This window comes from Oncorhynchus masou, chromosome 13 (assembly GCF_036934945.1).
Source record: "Oncorhynchus masou masou isolate Uvic2021 chromosome 13, UVic_Omas_1.1, whole genome shotgun sequence".
Lineage (NCBI taxonomy): Eukaryota > Metazoa > Chordata > Actinopteri > Salmoniformes > Salmonidae > Oncorhynchus > Oncorhynchus masou.
In genome coordinates, this window is record NC_088224.1 from 46377895 (window position 1) to 46393898 (window position 16004).

General features: G+C 44.8%; 2 protein-coding genes across 2 annotated transcripts; both read left to right on the forward strand.

The window, feature by feature from the left end:
- s100s (S100 calcium binding protein S) lies at positions 1-3030 on the forward strand. Its single transcript, XM_064982671.1, has 4 exons — positions 1-58; positions 1149-1197; positions 1540-1693; positions 1785-3030. The coding sequence occupies exons 2-4, from the start codon at positions 1184-1186 to the stop codon at positions 1986-1988; spliced, it is 372 nt and encodes a 123-aa protein (XP_064838743.1). The 5' UTR covers positions 1-58; positions 1149-1183; the 3' UTR covers positions 1989-3030.
- A 7773-nt stretch (positions 3031-10803) lies between these two features.
- On the forward strand, positions 10804-14552 carry LOC135551458 (uncharacterized). The gene is made up of 2 exons (XM_064982672.1): positions 10804-10834; positions 13757-14552. The coding sequence occupies exon 2, from the start codon at positions 13802-13804 to the stop codon at positions 14549-14551; it is 750 nt and encodes a 249-aa protein (XP_064838744.1). The 5' UTR covers positions 10804-10834; positions 13757-13801; the 3' UTR covers position 14552.
- Positions 14553-16004: the final 1452 nt, after the last annotated feature.

A 16004-nucleotide genomic window follows, 5' to 3' on the forward strand; every position in this document is an offset into this window, starting at 1 on the left:
TCTCTCTCTCTCCCTCTTCACCAAAGACAAAGGAGGCCCTCCATCAGCACTCCATCAGGTAAGATGGATAGATTAGAGGACAGTTGTGCCCTTCTCCATTCTCCTTCTCTGTAAATGATAAATGTTTTCTGGGATCAGTTTAACAATGTTTTTATATGTGCTTTGTGAATAGTGGAACACTGTATTTTTCACAGTAAGATACCCAGGGCTGAGCGGCACCTTGGTATCCAGAGCAATAAGACTTATGGGGCAATAAGTTGAGCTCATCACCTCAAACTACAATTGGTTTGCCTGTTGTAAAGAAGGTTTAAAAAGTTTAGTTCTGATCTGAAATATCTTAATTTTAAGATAAAATAGTCAACTGTCTATACGGGAAATTGTTAAAAGGGTGAAAATAAATGTACTTTAAGAGGAATCTGTTGGAGAAGCATTTTTCTGCAATAATTCCAGAGCTCAGTAATATTTTACTGTCTACAGTTGGGTCGCCATGGTTTCCCATTGTCTTCTGTCCGTCAATGGGGCAGCTGACCCCTATAGACTTTCCAGTCAGCTGTGGTGTCTCTTTTCTACTGACCGATTTTCTTCTCTTCTGTCCTCTTCACTGACCTTACCTCTCTTTCTTTACTACGCAAATGAGTGATTTTATAGCCAGACTCTTTTATGCTGCAGTTATTTGATTAAAATTAGAATTCCTCAGTAGAGGATCTCCGATTCAAATTATATTGAGCATTTCTGTATTATTGATCGCTCAGTGAACATCTGCAAAGGAATATTTTTCAGAATGGATAGAGCCTGTCCTGAGCTCCTGATTGTGATTGCCAGGTGGTTTATTTGCATTATACTTGCGGTTCCGTTCTGTCATTGTTACATGATCGATATGATTGTGAAACCCTGAGACCTCTATCTCAAGTTACCTCAATGACGTTACATTTACTAAATTAACAAGCAGCTTACAAGTCTGTCAGCTGAGAAAGATTTTTTTTAAATATACCCTCTCACAATGTTCAAATTTGAAAATGATGTACAGTATAATGTTGTAAAAAGTGACGGAATTCTTGGTGTGTTTACGCTAACCATGTTGAAGGCTTTTCACCCTAACTATTATGTGAGTCAGTGTCATTGACAAATCTGTGTCTGTGTGTGCACAGTCTTTCCAACGAAATCAACTCAAGAAGATTCCAAGATGCCGGACACAATGTGTGTAAGACAGTTGCTTTTCAAAAGCCGTCTCTTCGTCTCATATCCCTCACATCTTTCACATGTCAACCAATTAAGGTTACAAAATACTGTCCAATAGCCACTGTATGTTGAGAAGGAATAGCTCATGTGTGGCCTGTAATTTAAACTTTGCATATAGTAACCTAGGCATATAATTGGGACACCTCTCGTTTGCTGATATTCTTCTGTCCGGTGTGTATGTTTCACTCTGTCTCGGTGGAGGCTTCACACCCATGTTCGTCATGTGACCGCACATGCGGCTGGGATGGAGCGTGCAAACTGTCATAGTGTCTGACCTATGCCCTCTGCCCTTCCCTCCAGTATGTCCAAGGAACCCTCTTCCAACCTGGAGAATGCCATGCAGATGCTGATCAAAACCTTCCACAAGTACTCAGGGAAGGAGGGTGACAAGTATACTCTGAGCCGGGGAGAGCTGAGAGAGCTGTTAACAGAGGAGCTGGGGAGTTACCTAGGGGTAAGAGGAGTGTACACCACGAGAGACTGGCGCACACACACACAATCTTTAACCTCCCGTCCCCTCCTCCCCTCTCCCTCTTCTAATCCAGAACGCCCGGGATGGAGAAGGGGTTGAGAAGGTGATGAACGACCTGGACGCCAACAGCGACGGTGAGGTGGACTTCACAGAGTTCATCATCCTGATGGGGGCCCTGACAGTGGCTTGCAACGACTTCTTCATGGAATACAAGCCCGAGAAACTTGTCCACACACCCTTTGAGAAAAAGGAGGCAACATCGGAGAAGAAAGAGTGAAGGAAAAAAGGGAGGAGTGGGGAGGGACTGGGAGGAGGGAAGGGGGAGATGGATGGAAAGTAGCAATGAACTGTGGAGCAACAGTAAAAGGGTACAATTGATGGTTGTGTGGTCATGTTATGCAAATTTCTAAACAGTGCAAATGAAATGTGTGAAAAGAGGCTGAGGGAACTTCACTTCACTAAGTAAGGTTTCGCTGATGGAAGAACAGTGTGTTCCATCTGCAACTATCCAAATACTTTTCATACCATATTTAAGTCACAGATCCGGAGTCAGTTACTCTGTGTCCTCAAATGCATGAGTGACACTGTATACAGTAGGGGTCAGCAACAGGCGTCCTGTGGCATGCGAGTGATTTTCTTTGCCACCCCCTAAACTTTATGGTGAAAAATATTTTCTGGTGATTTTACCTTTTTACTGTAAAATCACCAGGAATTCAGCAAAAATGTGTTTCATTTAGGAAATCTGTTCAAGTATTCACACAAAGTTTTTTTTTAAATATGTGATCGTGTCTCAATGGAATCAATGTATGAAATTATTCAAATACAATCTCTTTTTGGGCTTAGTTGTGGTACATTTGCAGTGTACAGATTATTTTAATTATGTTCCAGCCCTCTGACCATCCTCTCCAACAAAAATCAACCCCCGGCTGAATCTAGTTGCCTACCCCTGGTATACAGGGTAGTATGTGTGAGATCAGTTGTGTTCTCTATTCAGTCTCAAATTCCAAATCAACTGTTTAAATGATTTGGATGCATATTCAGGATGGATTTAATTGAAAATATGAATTATTTCAGTGGATGTTATTGTAACACACAACCACCAATGGAGTCAGATCGGGGCCTAAAGCACAACAGGGTGATACTGTCATGAATATAAAGATGATATCATAGATAATAAATATCTTAAATATTTAGAATAGGTTATGTACTCAGAGTTGAACATTTTAATATAATTTACATTTCTTTGCACATATTTTGTAATCTGTTTTTGGTAATTACCAATGTGTTCTTCCAAACATTAAACATGACATTTAATCAGCTATGAATATTGCTTGGTCTTTTCTGTGTCAAAAACTGTGATCCTTCCTAGCACGATAGTGATACACACCAATTAAGTGTGAAATGGTTGATGGATTTGGGTTAACTACAAATCAGATGTAAGCCTTCACCATCCCAGGGCTGCAGAGTGCAAACAGACAGCATCGAATACAAGGAAGCAAGGAGTGATGTGTAAGATGATCCACAGGATGGAGTGGGTCAGCACTGCTTTATACACAGCAGGGTAGGCCGGGGTTTGTTGTCACACTTTTCCCTGCAAACAGTGGTTGTGCTGCACCTGGGTCATCCTCAGGTGAGGTCCACTGTTCATTAGGTGTTTAGGCACTGCTCACTACTCCTTCTGAAGGGTGCGACGAACGTGTTGATCAGGCCCGATCTCAACCAGGTTGGCTTAACCACTGCTCCTCCCTCCACAGCCATTGTGATGCCCTCTCTGTCTTCTGCCCAGCTGTGTGACAGATCTTTCTTTGAGCTCCCTTTACTCCAAGGATACTTAGTGCACTCTACAGAGACTGGCCTGGAATGCCTCTTGCCCCAACCTCCACTGGTATAGACACTTGGCCTTCCATCCCTTGTCAGTACATTCTTCGTCCACAAGTGCATGGTACTTTAACAGCTTCCTTGTTGGCTTCCTCAATCATCTCCTCCCATGGAACAGTCAGCTCAAACATGACAGTACAATTTACTGTATTGTACTGAAATCTACTGAACTCTATTCTACTGTGCTCTATTGTCCAGTCCAAACCTGTGAAACAGACGTCTATGATTGCTACAGATTTGGTCCGGTCCAACCAAAATTGGTCTTGAATGGGACAGAGCTCATTAGATTAATAGCCAATGTGTAGAATGATACAAACATGCAAAGGATAATTCTACATTTCTGTTTTGCATACCTATTCAGGATACATCACTATAAAAATAATGACATTCCTAATTATTTACTTCTGTATATTACAGATCAGGGACCAATGATGTAGTTCTGTTACCATGAAACGTCACACAACCAGCCCCCAACATTTTTATAATCGAGTTGATTGTGAAAACCAACCCCACATTCTGTGACATCCATAACCCAAAAAGCTGTGAAAACGACCCAACATTTTTCTGATAAGAATTTCGGCTTGGATGCATATTTTGTGGTTTTCACAAGTTAAAGGACCAGGCACAAAACAAATGTAGAATATTTGAGGAAATGGAATGGATGTGAGAATGAGTTTCCAGGAGGAGAACGGACCGGATGAAGCCAAGGGCTGCAGATGGAGCCGGAGGGGTTGACTCTGTAGAGTTTGGCTTGGCATCTCAGGTAGACATCACCGTCAGGCCATGGTAGCTAGGTGGAGAAGGGATGTGACAGAGGAATGACTGTTTGGTCAGGTTTAAATAGGTTGGAAGTGGTGATTAAGGAGAGTGAGAACAGGTGTGGAGGCTGATTAACAGTTAGTAGCAACTGGAGCTTGTTTGAGGAGAAGCGGTCAAGGCAACTAATTAAGTGTTGCAAACCGTAGCGGAGACTGATTGGCAATGGTTAGCAGCTAGTGCTTGTTGAGTTTAGAGAGCTGTGTTCAAGGCAACAAGTTACGTGTTGCATTCAAGTCTGGTCCTCACTGCTGAATGTTTGATCATTCTTAACACCATTTCACGAGTTTAGGGACCAGACATGAAATTTGTCATATTTAAGGAAAATGGATGTGAGAATGAGGATCCAGGAGAGGAATGTAAAATGGACCGGATGAAGCCAAGGGCTGCAGATGAAGGATCCGGAAGGGTTGACTGTAGGGTTTGGCGTATCAGGTAGGTATCCCTGTCATGGTGTGGTAGTTAGGTTGCTGTGGTGAAGGCAATCCCCAAAAAGAGAACTCCAAGTTAGTTGGACCCTGGAGAGGAAGTGAGCTGTCCTGGACTGCAGGTACTGAATAGTTGATATACGATATAGTGGAGGTAGTACAGGCATACGGACGAGATGCCCACAGAGTGAACCAACCTTAAACCCTGGAGAGCAAGCAGAAGCGATGGCAAGAAAAAAAACTCCCTTGAAGGTAGAAAACCTTGAGGAACCAGGCTCAGCTGGGGAGCCAATCCTCTTATGGCTGGTTGGGTAGGATACAATGTGAGAGGTAGATGGTGTCCGTAAATGAGGCAGAGACTGGTCTGTGCTTGTGTTAATGCAGGTTCTGAGAGACAAGCATGTTGTGGGCTGTCGTGATGTTGTCAGAGCGGATGTAGGAATGATAGGCTTGAGAGGACCAGGGGCCAAGGAGTTGCACAGTGTGGTCTGGATTCCATGGAGGGAAACGGAACCATTGGCAAGAGGCGATGGAACCAGAATCATAGAAGAATAGTGGATCGGATGGTGAGGCTTGTTGAGATTCTGAGCTGCAGGAAGTAGGTAAGTGGTTCGTAAGGGCTGAGGGTAGAAGGTAGCCGGAACAGGTAGACTGGTGTGGTTCTGCCAAACTGATCGGTTTTGCTGTATTTGATGGTAAAGATGATATATTTGTAGAGGATGGTGACATCTGACACATTGGGATGACAAGAATGTTGTAGATGAGGATGTAAACTCTGAACATCTAAGGAATCCCCCAAAAATAACATTGATTGTAGTGAGGAAGAGAATGCAATGGATATGTAACCAGACCAGAGTGGGAGGGCCCAATCATAAATGGATGCAGGCAGACTTGTGCGTTGGAGACACTTGAGGAAAAGGGAGAGTTGCAGGTGAGAGGAGTAACATGGAGACCCAGTAAGTAACTTTAGATAGGAACCGATCTCAGCCAGGTAAGTCTGAACGGAGGATGTCTGCATGGAGAGGGATGACCTGATATGGGTGATGAAGGCAGACATGATGACCAAGTCATCAGAGGGAAAAGGCAGGTGATAGAAGGTATGCATCTGGAAGCATCACCAGGTCGTCCAGTAAGAGTACTAGGTACTTGGTGCAACAACTAATAGGATGCAGTTTCATGACTGGGAGATGAGGCGAAGGAGTGGATGGTTGCTTGGAAGGTTATCATGGAATAAGGATGGGCCGCGGTTGGTAGGGGTTCTGCATCTGGGTCCAAACACCTAATTCTCTGAAATTGGAGCCGGGACAAAGAATCAGCGATTGAGTTACATTGGCCAGGTACTGTACATGTGCAGCTCTGAGAAGGAACTGATGGGTGCCGGATAGCCAGAGAACATCTTAGGAAATCAATAATAGGGAGTCAGAATAGCTTTTGTTAATAATGTGTACCACAGAAAGGTTGTAGATGAGAATGTCCCTTCTGGACATGTCGTGCCCCCAGAAAAAGGCAGCTACGACGATGGGGTAAAACTCGAACAGGGCATAGGAGGCCACAGAGAGGCAAGTTGGGGGCCATGCGGCAGCAAACCAACAACCGTTGCAGAACCCCCCTGTACCCGATGGAACAGCTGTACGCATTCAGGAGAAGAGACAGTCATCATAGAAAAAAGGTGATACAGTTCCAATGACTGAGGTACCAAAACCTGAGCGACACGAGGTTGAAGACCACAGTGTGAAGCAGCGACAGCATGGAGACGGCCTGGTAGAGAAGGTGGGACAGGAGGGAGCAGCCTTGAGTGATGATCCTGATGGAATCATTTGGGTGGCCAGCAGTGAAAGCAGCTGATGTTTAGTGCAGTCCAAGTAATTGGACAGTAGGGAAATGCGCTGAAGTTTGAGGCAGGGAGGCCTGAAAGGAGACTGTCCAGCATGATGCAGAGACAATTGAGGTGAGTGGAGGGGCCTTCCGTAAACTCCTCTGAGATAGGTACACTAAGGTGGCTGAAAGTGGAGAATGGTGGTGAAGTGAAGGAGCAAATAGCAGGCAAAATAGCCAGGAGGCCAGAGCGGGCAACTGGAAGACCAGTTGCGACGCAAGCGGAGACAGTGAGAGGTGGGGAATAAAGGAAGCATTATGCTGAGAGCAAGAGGGCAGAGAGAGTGGGTCATGGAGCCAGCGAGGCCAGAGAGAAAAGTAGGAGCAAGAGGAAAGTAGAGGTGTACAATGTGGGGAGGCCACTGCTGGCAGAGGAGGAGACAAGGGCAGGGAGGGCAGGATGGAGTGTGGGAAAAGCTGAAGATAATGTAGACAAGAGGTTGGGGGATGGGAGGACACGCAGAGAGGTGGAAGGCCCTTGGCAGGGGGCAGAGACATAGCGTCTGGGATGTTTACCCCCCAAGGAGCCCACGTACAGGCAGAACAGCTCAATTTTGTCATTATGATGGAAACGGATACCACTTTCCCAGAGTTTCTTCTGTAGCCTGGAAACAGTCCAGTCCGACAGCACTGGATGCCTGAATTTGGGTGCCTCAGAGGTGGAAGCGAGTAAAGAGGGGAGATGTTCTGAAAACATCTCTTAATCTGAGGCGATGAAATCAATTGCCATTGTAAACTAAGTAAGTTATCTTATTAAGTAACTAACTAAAGTTTGAGTAGACCTTTGGTAAATCAAGGCTTGTCAAAGCAAAACTAAGAGGAGGAATGAGTATTTGGGTGGGTTTAAATAGGGTGGTAGTGGTGATTAAGGAGAGTGAGAACCAATGTGGAGGCTGATTAAAAAAAGCTGTGATTAAAAAAATAATATTTAAAAAAAAAGGGTTATTCCACCAAATACTGATTTCTGATCTAATCCTAAATTAAAACATTAGTATTGTGTTGTTTAAAAATTCATATGAACTTTCTTTGCATTATTTGAGGTCTGTAGCTTGTAGCTTGTTTGAGGAGCTACATTCATGGCAACTAGTTAAGTGTTGCAAACAGTAGTAGAAGCTGATTGGCAATGGTTAGCAGCTGGTGCTTGTTGAGATTTTAGGGAGCTGTGTTCAAGGCATCTAGTTAAGTATTGTGTTCAAGTCTAGTCCTCTCACCTGAATTAAAAAAATTCTTAACACCATGAAATAGGTCTAATATCATCTATTATGATGCTGATAAAGAATGCACCTTTACAGATGTTCTCTAAGCGCCCATTCACATTCTCTCAAGATGCTGAAAGAAATAGATCATATTTCTCCACTCCTGTTCCCGAGTCAAAATGTACATGTATAATTTGACTGCAAAAACTGCTTAAACTTCTTGGTGACAGGGGGCAGTATTTTCACATCCAAATGAAATGCATGCCCACATTTAACTGCCTGCTACTCATCCCCAGATGATAACATATGCATAGTATTAGTATATTTGGATAGAAAACACTCTGAAGTTTCTACAACTGTTTGAATCATGTCTGTGAGTATAATAGGACTTATTTAGCAGGCGAAACCCAGAGGACAAACCATTCAGAATTTTATTTTTGATGTCACTCTCTTTTCAATGGGTTTTCATTGGGAATCCAGATTTCTAAGGGACCTTCTTGCAGTTCCTACCGCTTCCACTGGATGTCACCAGTCTTTGGAAATTGGTTGAGGTTTTTCCTTTGTGTAATGAAGAAGTAGCCATCAGAACGAGGGTCACTTCAAGTGTACTGTTAGATAGAGGCTCATGACCAGAAAGCTAGCTACAGTTTGTTTTCTTCCTGTATTGAACACAGATCATCCCGTCTTCAATTTTAACAATTATTTACTTTAAAAAATACCTAAAGTTGTATTAGAAAAGTAGTCTGAAATGTTTTGGCAGGATTACAGGTAACTTTTGAGATATTTTGTAGTCACGTTGCGCAAGTTGGAACCGGTGGTTTTCTGGATCAAACGCGCCAAATAAATGGACATTTTGGATATATCGACGGAATTAATCGAACAAAAGGACCATTTGTGATGTTTATGGGACATATTGGAGTGCCAACAAAAGAAGCTCGTCAAAGGTAAGGCATGAATTATATTTGTATTTCTGCATTTTGTGTCGTGCCTGCAGGGTTGAAATATGCTTTTCTCTCTTTGTTTAGGTGCTATCCTCCGATAATAGCGTCGTTTGCTTTCGTCAAAAAGCCTATTTGAAATCTGACATGTTGGCTGGATTCACAACAAGTGTAGCTTTAATTTGATATCTTACATGTGTGATTTCATGAAAGTTAGATTTTTATAGTAATTTATTTGAATTTGGCGCTCTGCATTTTCACTGGCTTTTGGCCAGGTGGGACACACATCCCAGAGAGGTTCATTCTTCAGGAGTTAATATAATATTAGGCTATGTTAGAGGTTATAAGCCTACAGTCAGTGTCCAGATTCCAGTTACTTTTTCATTTAACCCATCTGAACAGTACAGTTCCCTTGACGTGCCATATTTGAACGCCCTGTGTCAAATTTGTATAGTGCATAGTGGCATTGTATAGTGGAGAGCTACCATCCAGTACGTTTTCGCTCCAACTGTAATCTAGGGCACCTGATTCTAATAATTAGTTAGTTGATAATCTGAATCAGGTTAGTTACAACTGAGATTGAAGCAAAAACCTAGAGGAGGGTAGCTCTCCAGGAACATCGTTGGAGAGCCCTGGTATAGCGCCTCACATTTATCACACGTAACATCTTTTGCAAACATTAGGGTACTGTTCTTACTCTCCCTTCTCTTTATTTTCAACTCTCCAGGCTCTATTTTTGGAGGCGCATGTGTCAAACGCACCAATCTTGTTATGTAAAAACTGGTGCACTGGTATTTACCAGCCCTAACGCCAGGTACGGCAATTTACCTGTCTAACATCAGCTCATTTGAGGTGTGTCCTGAAAAACATGCACAAAAGTGATCATTTCATGCAGCGCTAGGTTTTAAGACCCACAAAAATCTGGTCTTAACAGTAGTTGCAGTGGCATGTATTTATAGTTGACCAATTATAAAAAATACAAAACATATAAAATAATGTATCTTTCGTCTGTCCATGATTCATAATTTTCCTTCAATTCACACCAATCACATACATCAAAATTGACAGAAAAAAACATGATTTTTTTCATCTCGTTGTGTTGTCCTCTGGTTGCTAGTAAGCTAGCTAACATTGGCCATTTCCTAAATTAGCTATGGATGGAGATAGGGATTTGGACTGGTTTTACTTAATTCTCTGTACAGGCCAATGATTATAAAAGCGATTCTGATCCAACCAGAAATGCATATGTTGTGCCCCTGGCCTGAGAGGATGGAAATTCAATATGAAGCTAGATGTAGTAGGCTAATGTTAACTAGCTGAATCATCGTTGCCCATGTAAGGAAGTTAGACTAGCGAGCAAGTATTTTAGCCAGGTAGCCTGATAAAACTAAAACTAAAAGTGTGTACTCTATTACAGTCACAAACCATTGGCATTTCTCTACAAGTGGAAACCAATAGTTATTTCACTGCTCACTATACATATACGGTTCCGGTTGGAGCGAGCGGTCGCATCTACACTTCGGTCCGCAGGTAGTATAACTTTTCATTACATTTCGTTATAGTACAACGGTTTGATTTGTCTAATCTTAGCAATTTCTTCTTAGCTAGCTACATAGCCGTCTTTGTATCAACGACAATTGCATAATTATCGTATTTCGTCGTCCTAACGTATCTGCCCAGCAGCTAGCTAAGCAGCTAGCTAACATCCACTGTCCACTATAGCACTGTAGAAACTATTACACTCAACTGAACGACTCGATTAGCGTAGTGTCAGCTAGCTACATAGTTGTCTTCGCTGTCTTCGTATCCAAGATAATTGTGCAGTTTAGAGTGTGTAGACTTAGAGTGATTATCTTAATTTACCGAGGTTAGCTAGCCAGCTATTTGTCGTCCTTAACGTAGGAAATGCTGCTAGCTAGCTAGCCAACAGCTAGCCAACCTCTACCGAATTGAACTCCAACTACCCGGTCAACATTCCGCGTCGCTCCACAGGTAGTATCACATTTTCATTTCACTTCATTACAGTACAACGGTTTGATTTGTTTGATCGTAGCTAGCCAGCTACATAGCCGTCTTTGTATCTAAGACAATTGTGTAGTCTAGAGCGATTTTCTAGGTTAGCTGGCCAGCTATTGTCGTTCTTTTAACGTAGCTAGCCAGCTAGCCCCCGAATAGCAGCACTGTAGTAACTATTACAGTACAACGGTTTGTTTTGTTTGATCGTAGCTAGCTAGCTACATAGCCGTCTTTGTATCTAAGACAATTGTGTAGCCTAGAGCGATTTTCTAGGTTAGCTGGCCAGCTATTGTCGTTCTTTTAACGTAGCTAGAAAGCTAGCCCCCGAATAGCAGCACTGTAGTAACTATTACAGTACAACGGTTTGTTTTGTTTGATCGTAGCTAGCTAGCTACATAGCCGTCTTTGTATCTAAGACAATTGTGTAGCCTAGAGCGATTTTCTAGGTTAGCTAGCCAGCTATTGTCGTTCTTTTAAGGTAACGTAACGCAATCAACCTGCTAGCTAGCCAGCTAGCCCCCGAATAGCAGCACTGTAGAAACTATTACACTCGACGGAACGACTTGATTAGTGTAGTGTCAACATCGCAGCCACTACCAGCTAGCCTACTCCAGCAGTACAGTATCATTTCAATCATTTTAGTCAATAAGATTCTTGCTACGTAAGCTTAACTTTCTGAACATTCGAGACGTGTAGTCCACTTGTCATTCCAATCTCCTTTGCATTAGCGTAGCCTCTTCTGTACCCTGTCAACTATGTGTCTATCTATCCCTGTTCTCTCCTCTCTGCACAGACCATACAAACGCTCCACACCGCGTGGCCGCGGCCACCCTAATCTGGTGGTCCCAGCGCGCACGACCCACGTGGAGTTCCTGGTCTCCGGTAGCCTCTGGAACTGCCGATCTGCGGCCAACAAGGCAGAGTTCATCTCAGCCTATGCCTCCCTCCAGTCCCTCGACTTCCTGGCACTGACGGAAACATGGATCACCACAGATAACACTGCTACTCCTACTGCTCTCTCTTCGTCCGCCCACGTGTTCTCGCACACCCCGAGAGCTTCTGGTCAGCGGGGTGGTGGCACCGGGATCCTCATCTCTCCCAAGTGGTCATTCTCTCTCTCTCCCCTTACCCATCTATCTATCGCCTCCTTTGAATTCCATGCTGTCACAGTTACCAGCCCTTTCAAGCTTAACATCCTTATCATTTATCGCCCTCCAGGTTCCCTCGGAGAGTTCATCAATGAGCTTGATGCCTTGATAAGCTCCTTTCCTGAGGACGGCTCTCCTCTCACAGTCCTGGGCGACTTTAACCTCCCCACGTCTACCTTTGACTCATTCCTCTCTGCCTCCTTCTTTCCACTCCTCTCCTCTTTTGACCTCACCCTCTCACCTTCCCCCCTACTCACAAGGCAGGCAATACGCTCGACCTCATCTTTACTAGATGCTGTTCTTCCACTAACCTCATTGCAACTCCCCTCCAAGTCTCCGACCACTACCTTGTATCCTTTTCCCTCTCGCTCTCATCCAACACTTCCCACACTGCCCCTACTCGGATGGTATCGCGCCGTCCCAACCTTCGCTCTCTCTCCCCCGCTACTCTCTCCTCTTCCATCCTATCATCTCTTCCCTCTGCTCATACCTTCTCCAACCTTTCTCCTGATTCTGCCTCCTCAACCCTCCTCTCTTCCCTTTCTGCATCCTTTGACTCTCTATGTCCCCTATCCTCCAGGCCGGCTCGGTCCTCCCCTCCCGCTCCGTGGCTCGATGACTCATTGCGAGCTCACAGAACAGAGCTCCGGGCAGCCGAGCGGAAATGGAGGAAAACTCGCCTCCCTGCGGACCTGGCATCCTTTCACTCCCTCCTCTCTACATTTTCCTCCTCTGTCTCTGCTGCTAAAGCCACTTTCTACCACTCTAAATTCCAAGCATCTGCCTCTAACCCTAGGAAGCTCTTTGCCACCTTCTCCTCCCTCCTGAATCCTCCTCCCCCTCCCCCCCCCTCCTCCCTCTCTGCAGATGACTTCGTCAACCATTTTGAAAAGAAGGTCGACGACATCCGATCCTCATTTGCTAAGTCAAACGACACCGCTGGTTCTGCTCACACTGCCCTACCCTGTGCTCTGACCTCTTTCTCCCCTCTCTCTCCAGATGAAATCTCGCTTCTTGTGACGGCCGGCCGCCCAACAACCTGCCCGCTTGACCCTATCCCCTCCTCTCTTCTCCAGACCATTTCCGGGGACCTTCTCCCTTACCTCACCTCGCTCATCAACTCATCCCTGACCGCTGGCTACGTCCCTTCCGTCTTCAAGAGAGCGAGAGTTGCACCCCTTCTGAAAAAACCTACACTCGATCCCTCCGATGTCAACAACTACAGACCAGTATCCCTTCTTTCTTTTCTCTCCAAAACTCTTGAACGTGCCGTCCTTGGCCAGCTCTCCCGCTATCTCTCTCAGAATGACCTTCTTGATCCAAATCAGTCAGGTTTCAAGACTAGTCATTCAACTGAGACTGCTCTTCTCTGCATCACGGAGGCGCTCCGCACTGCTAAAGCTAACTCTCTCTCCTCTGCTCTCATCCTTCTAGACCTATCGGCTGCCTTCGATACTGTGAACCATCAGATCCTCCTCTCCACCCTCTCCGAGTTGGGCATCTCCGGCGCGGCCCACGCTTGGATTGCGTCCTACCTGACAGGTCGCTCCTACCAGGTGGCGTGGCGAGAATCTGTCTCCTCGCCACGCGCTCTCACCACTGGTGTCCCCAGGGCTCTGTTCTAGGCCCTCTCCTATTCTCGCTATACACCAAGTCACTTGGCTCTGTCATAACCTCACATGGTCTCTCCTATCATTGCTATGCAGACGACACACAATTAATCTTCTCCTTTCCCCCTTCTGATGACCAGGTGGCGAATCGCATCTCTGCATGTCTGGCAGACATATCAGTGTGGATGACGGATCACCACCTCAAGCTGAACCTCGGCAAGACGGAGCTGCTCTTCCTCCCGGGGAAGGACTGCCCGTTCCATGATCTCGCCATCACGGTTGACAACTCCATTGTGTCCTCCTCCCAGAGCGCTAAGAACCTTGGCGTGATCCTGGACAACACCCTGTCGTTCTCAACCAACATCATGGCGGTGGCCCGTTCCTGTAGGTTCATGCTCTACAACATCCGCAGAGTACGACCCTGCCTCACACAGGAAGCGGCGCAGGTCCTAATCCAGGCACTTGTCATCTCCCGTCTGGATTACTGCAACTCGCTGTTGGCTGGGCTCCCTGCCTGTGCCATTAAACCCCTACAACTCATCCAGAACGCCGCAGCCCGTCTGGTGTTCAACCTTCCCAAGTTCTCTCACGTCACCCCGCTCCTCCGCTCTCTCCACTGGCTTCCAGTTGAAGCTCGCATCCGCTACAAGACCATGGTGCTTGCCTACGGAGCTGTGAGGGGAACGGCACCGCGGTACCTCCAGGCTCTGATCAGGCCCTACACCCAAGCAAGGGCACTGCGTTCATCCACCTCTGGCCTGCTCGCCTCCCTACCATTGAGGAAGTACAGTTCCCGCTCAGCCCAGTCAAAACTGTTCGCTGCTCTGGCCCCCCAATGGTGGAACAAACTCCCTCACGACGCCAGGACAGCGGAGTCAATCACCACCTTCCGGAGACACCTGAAACCCCACCTCTTCAAGGAATACCTAGGATAGGATAAGTAATCCTTCTCACCACCCCCCTTAATGATTTAGATGCACTATTGTAAAGTGGCTGTTCCACTGGATGTCAGAAGGTGAATTCACCAATTTGTAAGTCGCTCTGGATAAGAGCGTCTGCTAAATGACTTAAATGTAAATGTAAGTAGGGTGAGCCAGCATGTTTTTTCTACTTACATGAACACACACACACACACACAAAGAGAAATCAGAACCATGGACAGCCACATCATATTTAGCTTACGTCGATTGGACTAAATTGTTTTGGGTATCTTTCAGTTGTCACTGTATTAGACTAAACATAGGTGATTTGATGATGTTGAAATGGTGCTGGAATAGTGGAGGCAGCTCCTGTTTTCTTTGTGACTTGCGGTAACTTTCCTTGGATCGGATGTGCGTAAAACCCTCCATAGTTGCCTTGTCTGTATTATATGCCCACTGGGAGCAATTGTGATGCCTGTAACTGTATTTAGACAGAGCCTATTTAAAACCTCTTCGATGTAAAGTCCTCTGTTAAGGGGACTTGCGTGGTTCTGGTACCAGTTCCAATTGACATTTTAGCTTATAAATTTGATCTGTGGACACCGAAATGGCTTGCATTGAGCAATAGCCCTGGTTCCCACAGACACAGTTATATATTTTCTGAGCCTGTGTGAGGTAGGATGTGAAATCTCAAACCACTTTAAGCTGGGATGCCCCTCCTACCATTTCATTCGCTCTTCCGACTTTCCATCAACTCCTGGCTGAACCCTACTTCACAGCCACGCGCCTGTAATCCTTACACCATAGCCCAGAAGGAGAGAGTGGTTTTATCACTGTGGCACATTCAGAGATCGATTTATAGCCAGCCATTAAAAAAAACTTTGTTTGTCATAGACAGACAAGATTCATATGAGATGAAAAGCGAGTTCCTAAGGACTTCAGGAAGCCATTCACAGCAAAGGGGGCAGATGTTTCATTTTTACAGTTATAAGGAAGGTGAAATCTTAGTCATTTTATAATTTGATTAAAATATATTTAAAAAGCATTTACATGCTTAATGGTAATGATTCAAATATTCCACCCTGAAACCATATAATTGTATGAAATGTATTAGAATCATAAACTATAATCTGATGATGTGTGTAGTTTTAGTCAGAATTTGAACAAGGACCTTTTGTTCCTTTTTATGTAAGCAGGGTGCAAGTGGAAAACAAATGATAAGAGGAGCTATCGACAGACGAGTTGTACGACTGTGTTCCTTACAGGACATTCTGACATTCTGGAGGGGAGAAACTATTAGGCTTGCAGAAAATTATGAAACATGTTGCAGATTAAACAATGTATCTGTGTAGTGGAAAAACACTGACTGTCTGAACAAGGCATAGTTTAAGATTTGAGCTTGTATGTGTGTGCCTAAGAAAATACAGAGAACAATTAAACTGTGTTTAACCCGACCTGGCTAGAACTC

Coding starts and splice junctions, on each gene's coding strand:
- LOC135551458 (XM_064982672.1), top strand. CDS start 13,802: ATGACGGATCACCACCTCAAGCTGAACCTCGGCAAGACGGAGCTGCTC.
- s100s (XM_064982671.1), top strand. Junction 1,694..1,784: donor AGCTGGGGAGTTACCTAGGG/GTAAGAGGAGTG, acceptor CTTCTAATCCAG/AACGCCCGGGATGGAGAAGG.